General features: G+C 36.2%; 1 protein-coding gene across 2 annotated transcripts in view; it reads left to right on the plus strand.

Annotated features, from left to right (window-relative positions):
• The window catches only part of LOC102272827 (mitochondrial adenyl nucleotide antiporter SLC25A24), a 92,564-nt gene that overhangs the window by 15,704 nt on the left and 63,744 nt on the right, over positions 1 to 13,116 (plus strand). The window contains exons 3-4 of one of the 2 annotated variants that reach the window (XM_070364101.1): positions 916 to 1,023; positions 10,885 to 10,972. In XM_070364101.1, the coding sequence (XP_070220202.1) occupies positions 916 to 1,023; positions 10,885 to 10,972 (196 nt within the window). Of the gene's footprint in view, positions 1 to 896; positions 1,024 to 10,884; positions 10,973 to 13,116 lie in introns of both variants that reach the window. The other variant, XM_070364096.1, reaches the window with a different exon arrangement.

Here is a 13,116-nt window from a genome sequence, read left to right on the forward strand (position 1 = left end):
TATATGTTCTGCTTGCTTACAAATACTGTCACATATTCTTGGAATGCCCTGTCCCATTGGTCTGCCCAGCTAATGCCAATTATTCTTTGTAGTTCTCAGTTCAAGTCCTCTCCCTCTGTGAAGACTCTCCTGAATCCTCCCACACTCCACTGTACCTTGAATACATTCCCATCACATCACCTAACAAATTCTCTTTTATTATGTGAATGGTCTCTACTAGTCTGTAATTTCCTTCAGGGCAGAGACTGCATCTTCCTGTCTTTTAATCCCTACCGCATAGTGCATTGCCCAGTTCACAATATTAATTCAACAAATGTAGATTAAGGACCTTGGTATGCCATACTCTATGCTGGGCATTTATGGTACAAAGATGAATAAGACATGATCTATGCCTTTGAGATAGGAAACTCCTAGAAATATATATGATAATGCATTTTAAAATTATTCATTTTTTGTTCAAAAAAGCAGAGCACCTTAGTGAGGTTTGAACATATACTCTTCATAAAGCTACATCTCAAATCATAATCTGTGGGTCATATTGGAATCTCACATATTTTATCCCATTGAGTTTAATGGAGTATGAGGTCTCTGATCGCAAAGACTATATACCTTACTTACTATCTTTATTCCCTCAAGGTATATGGCATTCATTTTTTACCTTAAGTAAACACTTACTTACATGTACGACTCATAATTATTTGAAATGAGTTTTGACTTCAGTATTGAACAAATTAAAAATCACCGAATGTATTTAACTTTGTAGCTGTGACTGAAAAACTAGGACAATGAATGTGGGTAGAAATCGTAATTAGTATGAGTGAAATGTGCCAATGTTAACATGGTATAGTAGCTTTACTTGCTATATATCTCTGTAATGAGTTTCTTCTTTCTTATAGGATATTTATAAAACTGTAGATACCAATGCTGATTCTGGATTGAACTTTGAAGATTTTATGCGCTACGTTAAAGACCACGAGAGAAAAATGACGCTGGCATTTAATAGTCTGGACAAAAATAATGATGGTGTGTGTGTGTGTTTTATCCACAGTTAGATTAACATGAATAATAACTGTGAATACTAAAGGATGTTTTTACTAGCTTTTAACTTACTCCCACTATCAAATACTCAATTATATCTATTACTTGTCTTGTGGTAATTTTTTAATTTCTAAGAGTAATATGTGAATGATATTTATTAGTATTAAAATTTCTGTGGGGTTAGTCATATCTTTAATAAAATTGTTTTTTGTCTTCTGAATTTAAAATTTCTTGGCTTAATAAGTAGACCTCTTCACTTTTTTGCAATATATGAGCTAAAAGTATCATGGTGATTAAAATCATTAACATTTGTTGTTTTCTAGCTGACTTTGAAAATATTTCAGTTGTAGGAAAGTTAGTTAACACAGAGAGATAACAGATAGAAAGAAACAGTTACCTGTGACCTTGCTGTCTAGAGATCAGGCTTAACATTTTAATATATTTTTATATTTCCTTTTAGACTTTTTGTTTCTATCTCTTTCTTGGTCTTTTTCTCTTTAAGTGAAATTGTGGTCACACTATATGTATAGTTTGATGTCCTACTTTTTTTGTTTAATGTCAGTGTAAGCATTTCACTTCATTTAATGTTCTTTGCAAGCACAGTTTTTAATGACTTTGAAATATTCAGTTGGTGAGTAGATGTATCTAATCAATCCCATATTTTTAAACATTTAGAATGTTTCCAGTCTTTTATACATACAATCAATATCCATGCTGATTTGCAGAGGAAAGGAATACTCATATTTTGTTACAAATCCTTAAATCAAAGAGACTAAATGTAAAAGTAGAATACCATTTCTGCATTCACATATGGCTAATTCATCATGGGTAATTAGAAATTAAGTATACTTTATTTATGAAACATATTAATTTAAAAATTTTGTGAAGTCGAATTTTTTAATTGAAAAATCCTAAGTATACCAGAAAAGATGTTTTAAGGATTTCACTGATGAATTCTTTGTAAGACAAAGTGTAACCTGAATATTACAAGCTTTAGTGACCTATAAGCACAGAAGTGGTTGTATTTCCCTTAATATCCAAACCATAGGTTTCAAGCTTCCATTTACCTTCCAGGAGAAAGTTTAGGCCTTTGTGGGCCCTCCTACTTAAATAGTATCCAGAAGCTTTAGAAGTACTACTCATTCATATCTATGAATTAGACCTGGTCATCATTTGCTGTTGATCTAAGACTGATAGTTCTATTCTTGTGCTCTTCTGGAATTTCACTGCATTATTGATGATTACCACCATGATCGTCATTTGTAAGCTGAAAATGCACTGTATCATAATCAGTGAAAGTAGGAAACCCCTAGTAAAAAATGTATTACTATCGTCTCTGAAAATCAGTGCTTACAGCTCTTGGTAATAATAGAAAATACTCTTTTTGAGGCTAGATGGCCATCCAAAGTAATGTAATGATATAGCAATATAGATCTTTTAATTTCTGCCTTGACTGGTCAAACTGGAACATCACAGGCAAGTCCTGAAGTGGCACCATTCTGGAAGAGCTCTTGTCTGAATTCCTACTGGCTTCTTTTGTTTTTAGCATCTGAGCCGTGACAGTAGGTGTGAAGCTCTACTGTGGCTACCAGAGCTGCCGCCCACCTGCATTGCAGAGTGCAGGCCCTAGCAGACCTGCAGAGGCCCTGTTCTGATTGAGGCGCCTGCTTTGTGTCATCATTGCTGCCTCCTCAGCGACCACACTTCTGTAAAGCTCAGACAATTTACCTTGGCCATGATGCTTTTTGTGGTTATGAATGGGAATACCTCCTCTATTACAGATTGAATTTGTTGTTGTTTAGTTACTAATTTGTATTCGACTTTTTGTGACCCCATGGACTGTAGCCCCTCAGGTTCCTCTGTCCATAGGTTTTCCCAGGCAAGAATACGGGAGTAAGTTGCCATTTCCTTCTCCAATGGAGTGAATTGTGTACCCTAAAAGATAAGTTGAAGTCCTAACCCCCCAGATCTCAGACTGTGATCTTATTTGGAAATAGGTCTTTATAGAAGTAACCAAGAAAAATGAGGTCATTAGGGTATGCCCAATACCCTCTGTCCATGGAATTCTCCAGGCAAGAATACTGGAGTGGGTAGCCATGCACTTCTCCAGAGGATCTTCCCAACACAGGGATCAAACCCAGATCTCCTGCATTGCAGGCAGATTCTTTACTGTCTGAGCCACCAGGGAAGCCCAAGAATACTGGAGTGGGTAGCCTGTCCCTTCTCCAGGGGATCTTCCTGACCCAGGGATCAAACCCAGATCTCCTGCATTACAGGCAGATTTACTGTCTGAGCCACCAGGGAAGCCCAATAGGACAGGTGTCACATAAAGGGGAAATTTGGATACAGGGACAGACATGCACAGAGGGAGATAATATGAAGTAGCCATTTGATAATGGAGTCAGGCTTGGAGTGATGTGTCTGTAAGCCAAGAAATACCTGAGACTACCAGACACTAGGAGATAAATACAGAACAGATCCTTCCATAGCATCTTCCAAAGGAGCATGGCCCTGCCAACACCTTGGTTTTACAGACTTTTGGCCTTCATCATTTTTTGGCCATATTTTGGCCAATATTTTGGCCAATAATCACTTTTGGCTTAAATTCCTATTTAAGCTACCCAGATTGTGGTCCTTTATTACAACTGCCCAAGGAAACAAATACAGTCCTCCCTCTTATTTGCTTAATCAGAAATTGTCCAATGCAGCATATTTTGGGCCTCAAAGTACAGCTTTTTAAATTCATATGAACATGCTGCTACTTTCTCCCAGAGTGTTTCTAGATTGGCTGGGTTAAGGTAATTTCTTTTTTTTTTTTTCTCCTTTTTTTAAAAAATTTAAATTTATTTATTTTAATTGGAGGCTAATTACTTTACAATATTGTATTGGTTTTGCCATACATCCACATGAATCCGCCACGGGTGTACACCTGTTGTGCATCGTTGACTGTGGAGCCAATCTTTCCCCCCAAATCCTATTATTGGATCTGGCTCTGTACATGATATCTTTTCCCTTCTTGTCCTTCCTGACAATATTGTTGAGACTCTCCCAGTTCATCACATATTAATGTGTATAAAACACTAATAGTAGGATTCAATTTTTACCACTGCATTTTCTGTGTCCCAGGAGGGTTTCCAGGCCTTATGCCAATCAATGGAGGCAAGAGGATGCTTGTGGGCTGGTGTACTATACTATCAAATTCACTAGCTGGAAGCATTCAAGGCCCAATGTGAACTGATCTGCTTAACTTCTCTCAAGAAGTATCTGAGTCCCTACTTCTGCGGAGCCAGAATGTCCTTGGAGTGTGGTCATAAATATGTGAAATGAAGTAATTCTTAGACATAATTTCATCATTAAGGTTCTTTTTTGGAAGGAGTTTTTTTTTTTTTTTAGATTGGGAAAATGGTGGGAAAGAAACTAGAAATTTTTGTACTTTACCATCTGCCATGCCTGTTTTAGCTGCTTTATCTTCTGTATCTTATTTTTGTCTCATGCAGTCCTCATAGCAGCTACCTTTTACGTATGAGAACAGTAATGCTAAGTAATACATTTGGTATTTCAGTGAACCTCATCTACAGGGTTTATGCCTTTGTGTAACCCTGAGCCACATTGACCTGGGCTTGGCCATTTGACTTGCTTCAACCATTAGGACCATTATTGTTGTTTAGTCCCTGAGTCATGTCCCACTCTTTGCAACCCCATGGACTTCAGCATGACAGGCTTCCTTCACTTTCACTATCTCCTGGAGTTTGCTCAAATTCATGTCTATTGAGTGGGTGATGCCATTCAACCATCCCATCCTCTGTCGTCTCCTTCTCCCCCTGCCCTCAATCTTTCCCAGCATCAGGATCTTTTCCAGTGAGTTGGCTTTTTGCATCAGGTGGCCAAAGTATTGGAGCTTCAGCTTCAACATCAGTCCTTGGAATATTCAGGACTGATTTCCTTTATTTTATTTTTTTATTTTTTGCAAGGTGCTTTTATTGGTACTATAAAGTCAACTTTACTGCCATGAAACTGTCTGGCCATATCTAATTTCCTTTAGAATGGACTGGTTGGATCTCCTTGCTGTCCTAGGGACTCTCAAGAGTCTTCTCCAATGCTACAGTTCAAAAGCATCAATTCTTCAGTGCTTGGCTTTCTTAGTGGTCCAACTCTCACATCCATACATGACTACTGGATAAACCATAGCTTTGACTAGATGGACCTTTGTCTCAGTTTTTTAATACACTATCTAGGTTTGTCATAGCTTTTCTTCCAAGGAGCAAGTGTCTTTTAATTTCATGGCTGCAGTTATCATTTGCAGTGATTTTGAGGCCCAAGAAAATAAAGTCTGCCAGTTTCCATTTTTCCCCATCTTTTTGTCTTGAAGTTATGGGACCAGATGCCATGATCTTAGTTTTTTGAATGTTGAGTTTTAAGCCAGCTTTTTCACTCTCCTCTTTCACCTTCCTCTTTCACCTTCACCTTCCTATTCACTTTCTGCCATTAGGGTGGCCTATTTCATTTCCATCTGTGCTACATTTCCATCTGATGTAAAAGACATGTGAGTGAAGCCATCTTGGATTTTCAGCTATGGTCAAACCTCTAGATCACTGAATTCACATGAGTGACCCAGGTAAAATCAGCAGAAGAACCAATGTGTTGAACCAAATTCTGATTGCATACTATTATCAAATACATTCTTATTAAACCAGTAAAATTTGAGATGGCTTGTTAACTTAGCAGAATAATCTGTAGTATAGAAGTGGAATAGTTTGCATTTCCCCCTGGAATTACAGGACTGGAATAGTCACAGTCTTCCTCTCCATGCATCTAACTACTGTTACTCTAGCAAATCCATTTCAAGCCCATCTTTGTCAGTGAACACTTGCTGTATATAATTAAAGACAACATTGAATCTCCCATTCAGTCCATAGGTATTGATTATATTCTGAATTACATTACCTAATTTTTCTCTACATCATAGCTTGAAATTTTAACTTCTTTTGCATAAGGATTAATTACTTAATGTAATTATAGGTCAATGAAACAGAGAATTTTTGAGCAGTTATGTGAGCTAGAGCACTAGGAACTGTGTTAACAAAGATTTTCAGAAGCAGACAGTTTTGGGGCAAAACCAATACAATATTGTAAAGTAATTAGCCTCTAAGTAAAATAAATAAATTTAAATGTAAAAAAAAAAGAATGAATAGCCATACACAAGCTAGACTATGATAATTGCTATACAAGTGATAGAGGGAGACTTTAATTGTGCTCAGGAACAATTTAGTTTTCTTCTGGGTCAATATATAAACAGAGTTGGAAAGAATGGAGTTTTTTTAAGAAATTATTTTTTATTTAACATATAAAAATTGGAAGATTTTATATAAAAATTCAGTTTTCCCAGTTTTCTTTAAAATGAAACATATGACCCACTTTCAGTTCAGTTCAGTCGCTCAGTCGTGTCCGACTCTTTGTGACCCCATGAATCGCAGCACGCCAGGCCTCCCTGTCCATCACCAGCTCCCAGAGTTCACTCAGACTCACGTCCATGGTAACTTTACAACATGGTAAAAATCAGTGGGGTTTAGTAGCATTTACTCCATTTGTACAGATATCCGCTCCCCATAGACCATAGTGTTTGCCACCCTAATGTGAAGGTCAATACATGGTACCACTCATCTCTGCTCTTCCACTGGGTTTTCATTTTTTGTTTGTTTGTTTGTTTAAGTATAGTTGATTTACAGTGTTGTATTCGTTTCAAGTATACAACAAATTGATTTACTTATATATATTCTTTATATATATATATAGTTGTATATTATTCTTTTTCAGATTCTTTTCCATTGTAGGTTATTACAAGATATTGAATATAGTTCTATACATGTAGGACCTTGTTGTTTATGTCCTCTACACAGTTAGCGTGTATGTGTTAATCTCAGCCTTCTAATTTATTTCTACCCCATCCTTTTCCTTTGGGATAACCATAAATTTATTTTCTATATCTGTGAGTCTGTTTCGGTTTTGTAAATAAGCTCATTTGAATCATTTTTTTAGCTTCCACATATAAGTGGTATCATATGATACTTGTCTTTGTCTGACTTACTTCACTTAGTATGATAATCTCTAGGTCTATCTGTGTTGCTGCAAATGGCAATATTTCATGTTTTCTTATGACTAATATTCTATTGTATATATGGAATATTCTTTATCTATCCATCAATGGACTTTTAGGTTGCTTCCATATCTTGGCTGTTGGTAAAGTAATGGTGGTAAATAATGCTGGAGTGAACATTGGGGTATATATATCTTTTCGAATTAGAGTTTTCATCTTTTCTGGATATAGGCCCAGGAGTGGGATCGGTAGGGATCATGTGGTAACTCTATTTTTAGCTTTTTAAGGAACAGCCATACTGTTCTCCATAGTGGTTGCACAAATTTACATTCCCATCAGTAGTTTAGGAGGGTTCCCTTTTCTCCACGTCCTCTTCAGCATTTTTTATTCTGGATTTTTAATGATAGCCATTCTGACTGCTGTGAGGTGATACCTTTCTGTAATTTTTCTTTTCTTTAATAATTACTGTTGTTGAGCATCTTTTCATATACTTGATGGCAACCTGTATGTCTTCTTTGGAGAAGTGTCAGTTTATGTCTCCTGCTTATTATTATTATTTTAAAAAAATATTGAGATGTATGAGCTGTTTGTAGTTTTTAGATATTAATCCCTTGTTGGTTGCATCATTTGCAAATATTTCCTCCTAGTCCATAGGTGGTCTTTTCATTTTGTTCTGTGATTTCTTTGGCTGTGCAAAACTTTTAAGTTTAATTAGGTCTCATTTATTTATTTTTGCTTTTGCTTCCATTACTCTAGGAGACAGATCCAAAACATTATTCCTGCGATTTTTGTCAAAGAGTATTCTGCTTACTGTTTCCTCTAGGAGTTTTATAGCCTTACATTTAGGTGTTTAATCTATTTTGAGTTTGTTTTTGTGTATGGTATTAAAAATGTTCTAATTTCATTCTTTTAAATGTATCTATCCAGTTTTCCCAGTACCACTATTGAAGAGACTCTATTGTATATTCTTGAATTCTCCACTGTATATACTTGCCTCCTTTTTTGTAGATTAATTGACCATAAGTACATGACTATACCTGGGCTTTCTATCCTGAAGAAAGGTTTTTTTTTTTTTTTTTTTGCAGAGAGAACAAAGGCAGAAATTGTCAGACATAGCTTGTTAAAATGCCATTTCAAATTTGGCCCTAAATTACTATTTTTTGGGGAAAATTTCACTGATATATAACATATATAGCCAAGTGCATACATTATAAGTAAAAGTGAGAGAGTCATTTCCTAGGTAGGTTGATAAGGAGTCTAGGGGTCCCCAAGGAGAGAGGGCTCTGGAATTCTCAAGGAGGAAGAAAGGACAAACTTTTCCTTCTCTACATTCCTTAGGATTATATAACAATAATGTATCCTGCCTGAGGACAGTCTCTGGATTAAGCCTTCTGGCTAATTCTGTTATTTTAAAATGTAAATTATGGGGGTTGGTCTGGTGAGGTCTTTACAACTTCCAGACATTCTTTGGATTCATTGGAGAGTATATAACTTCATTGCTAACACTAGCAAGGGGGTACTCTTTCTGCCCCCTTCTGAAGCCTATGTCAGAAGCTTTCTCTATGTCCTTTATACTTTAATAAAACTTTATTACACAAAAGCTCTGAGAGATCGAGCCTCGTCTCTGGCCCCGGATTGAATTCTTCTCCTCTGGGGGCCAAGAATCCCATGTCTTCGTGTGATTCAACAACAACCTTTCAAAAGCTTCACAAATTTTTCCAAGGCAAACATACAACATGAAAACAACATACAGATAAAGAAGCAGAATATTAGTAGCATCTCAGAAAGATCCATTTTGTATCCTCTCCAAATCACCACCACCCTCCAAAGTACCTGCTATCCTGCTTTCTACTGCTATGTGTAAGTTCCCAGTCTATCTTTGTTAAACAAATAAGTTTACCATGTTTATACTTTACCTTTTGTTGAAATGCTTTTGTTTCTTTGGTGGTCTCTTGCTTATCCTTTTATAGTACTTCATTTGTGACTCTTGTTTTTCATTCCTTTGTCTTTCCACTGCACATTATTCATAGCTCTTCTATGACATACAATAACACAGAGTGATATATTTTTATAGTAATTAGTGCATGCATACAAACTGGTAAACTCCTTGGGGTGGTTGGTTCATTAATCTTTGACTTCTTTCACATTTAGCATAGTGATTTGAATAGTAAACTTTAAAAAATTATTGTATAGTGTTTGAAAATTATAATGGGATATAATGGCATAAGACAGAGGATTCAGCTTCCTCATTTGAAAAAAACTTTCTAGGCAGGCCAGTAAATTCCACCCTGTATAAATTCCACCAGTAAATTCCACACTAGGGGCCTCAGAGTCATTGTAAAGAATCAGAGTTTCTACGTATGACTATTTGGGCTTTGTTTATAGGCTACATAAATAATATATCTCATATATATGTATACTCTTTTTACTTATGCATATTTTAAATGCATGCATATGCAGCTATGGTTAGTAAAGTATAATATAAGTTATGACTGAATTTATGTTAGTTTTTTGACATTATATAGTTTTCATCTAGATGACACTAAAGTTGATTTTTTAAATAATTTTTTTCATATTTGGTGTCCTCAACTATTTGTTTCCATGGGAAGAATTAAAAGATTTTTTTTTTCATTTGAGGAGTGACATGATTATATATGTGGTTTAGGGCTTGAGGACAGTATGGACTACTTAATTTTTCTTTCAGAACATCTAGCAGTGTGAGATTGAAATGCGTGATAGGCTTGTATTAAATATATTAGTAGTTTTGAGTTATTTAACATCGGATATGCTTGTGTTAAAAAGAGTTTGGTGTTCCATCTTATTTTAAGTAGGCTATTTCTTTTAAAACTTATCTTATAAAATGTTGAGTAGCCTTATTTTCATGCCCCTGAATCAGATCTTCAGAATTAGCTTTTTCTTTCCAAGTAAGTACAATAATCAATATCTGTTATAGATCTGTAATCTCTGATTAGAAACCCTTGGGACCAGATATGATTAGAAGTTTAGAATTTGGATTTTAGAAAAGAAATATAGCACATATGTGATATGTTATATAATACTCTTCTTTGGAGAAGACTCTTGAGAGTCCCTTGGACTGCAAGGAGTTCCAACTAGTCTATCCTAAAGGAAATCAGTCCTGAATGTTCATTGGAAGGACTGATGTTGAGGCTGAAATTCCAATACTTTGGCCACCTGTTGTGAAGAGCTGACTCATTTGAAAAGACCCTGATGCTGGGAAAGATTGATGGCAGGAGGAGAAGGGGACGACAGAGGATGAGATGGTTAGATGGCATTACCAACTCAATGGACATGAGTTTGGGTAAACTCCAGCAGTTGGTGATGGACAGGGAGGCCTGGCATGCTGCAGACCTTGGGGTCACAAAGAGTCAGACACAACTGAGCGACTGAACTGAAGTGAACTGATATAATACTCCAGGTGGGGTCTGGAGCACCACTGTGCAATTATATACATGAATATTTCTTCAGTGAAACAAATGAATAACCGTATTGGATTAGAAAAATAATTGACTAAGATTAACCTCACATCAGCTTAAGGTAGGTTTTGTCATATAGTGAATTTTGGTGCCATACAAAAAGTCTAAATTTTTAGAACTTTTAAAGCTTTGGGTTTTGAGTGTGGGATGATAGGCCTATAAAATATGTGGACTTTTAAAGGCTATTGCCTTATAAGTATATTTTGCCTTGTTATTGTTTCAGATTTGTTAACTTGACATATTTTCACTTTTTTAAAGGAATAATAGAAACTTCAGAAATAATTGCTGTTTTGAAATCACTGGGTATAAATATTTCTGAAACTCAAGCAAAAAAGATTATACAAAGGTCAGCCCTTACCCTTATTTTTAATAGTTTTAATTTTTGTTTAATATGTACCTGGTGGTTATAAGTATAGCTTCTTTCTTCTCTTCCTTCATTTCTTTCCTTTCTATTTCTGATAATGTCACCTTTTATTGACAATGTTTTAAGAAAGATCCCTAAGAAATTTGTTGAAATGCTATTGACTAAAACAGGAAGTATTCTTCTTAAAGTCCTCAGAAAGAGATTCTTCATGCTTCCAGTTCAAAGAATGGTTTTAATTCTCTTAAGTAATTGATTAAATTTTTTAAAAAATTTTGTTGAAGTACAAAGAAGTATATAATTTATGTATCCAACTTGATGAATTTGTTGGTAAGTGTGTACCCAGGAGGGCTTCCCTGGTGGCTCAGTGGTAAAGAATCTGCCTGTGAATACAGGAGACATGGCTTTGATCTCTGGGTCAGGAATATCCCCTGGAGGAAGAAATGGCAACCCACTCCAGTATTCTTGCCTGGAGAATCCCATGGACAGAGGAGCCTGGCAGGCACAGTCCATGGGGTCGCAAAGAGTCTGACGTGACTGAAGTGACTTAGCATGCACACACACATACACCCGGGAAACCATAACCATAATCTATGCCATAAACATATGCATCACTTCTTAAAGTTTCTTCCCACCCTCTTATTACTGTTATTAATTTTATGATAAGAACACTTTCTTATAGTTAAAACTTAAATTTACTTGTTTTTTAAATTTGGGTATAACTGATACATAATATTATATTAATTTCAGGTGTATAACATAATGATTCAATATATGTATATAATGTGAAATGATCACCTCAATAGGTCTAGTTAACATCAGTCACCATATATAGTTATAGATTTTTTTTATGATGAGAGCTTTTAAGATTTACCCTCCACCTCTGGTAACCACCAATATGTTTTCTCTATCTATAAGGTCTTTTTCTTTCCTTTCTTTTTCTTTCTTTTGATTCCATGTATAAGTGAGATCATATAGTATTTGTCTTTGTCTGTCTGACTTGTTTTACTTAGCATCATGCCCTTAAAGTCCATCTGTGTTATTGCAAATGGTGAGATTTCCTTCTTTATGGAAGGAATTTACCAGGGATACCATCTGGTCCTGGACTTTCTCTGTTGGTACATTTTTGTTTACTGATTCAGTCTATTCAGTCATTCCTCTGTTCAGATTTTCCGTTTCTTCATGATTCAGTCTTGCTAGGTTGTATATTTCTAGGAATTTATCCAGTTCTTTTAGATTTTACAATTAGTTGGCATATGATTGTTCATGCTGCTGCTACTGCTAAGTTGCTTCAGTCGTGTCTGACTCTGCGAGACCCCATAGACGGCAGCCCACCAGGCTCCCCGTCCCTGGGATTCTCCAGGCAAGAACAGTGGAGTGGGTTGCCATTTCCTTCTCCAATGCATGAAAGTGAAAAGTGAAAGTGAAGTCGCTCAGTCGTGTCCAACTCTTAGCGACCCCATGGACTGCAGCCCACCAGGCTCCTCCATCCATGGGATTTTACAGGCAAAGTACTGGAGTGAGGTGCCATTGCCTTCTCCGTAGATTGTTCATAGTAGTGTGTTATAACCCATTGTGTTCCTGTGGCGTCAGTCTTAATGTCTCCTAATTCTTTTCTGGTTTTATTTATTTGAGTCTTTTCTCTCTGTTTTTAGTTAGTCCAGCTAAAAGTTTGCCAATTTGGTTTACCTTTTTAAACAAACAAGCTTTTAATTTTGGTGATCTTTTGTTCTATGGATTTGGGTTTTGGTATTTATTTCTGCTCTGATCTTTATTATTTTTTTCCCTTCTGCTAACTTTGGGCTTAGTTTTTTCTTCTATTCTAATTCCTTGAGGGATCAATTAGATTGTTTATTTGAGATCTTTATTTAAAAAAAATGTTGACATTTATTGCTATACGCTTCCCTCTTAGAACTGCTTTTGCCGCATGCTTTAAGACTTGTTGGAGAAGGCAATGGCACCCCATTCCAGTCCTCTTGCCTGGATGCAGTCCATGGGGTCACTGAGGGTTGGACATGACTGAGCAACTTCACTTTCACTTTTCACTTTCATGCATTGGAGAAGGAAATGGCAACCCACTCCAGTGTTCTTGCCTGGAGAATCCCAGGGACGGGAGAGCCTGGTGGGCT

This window comes from Bos mutus, chromosome 3 (assembly GCF_027580195.1).
Source record: "Bos mutus isolate GX-2022 chromosome 3, NWIPB_WYAK_1.1, whole genome shotgun sequence".
Classification (NCBI taxonomy): Eukaryota; Metazoa; Chordata; class Mammalia; order Artiodactyla; family Bovidae; genus Bos; species Bos mutus.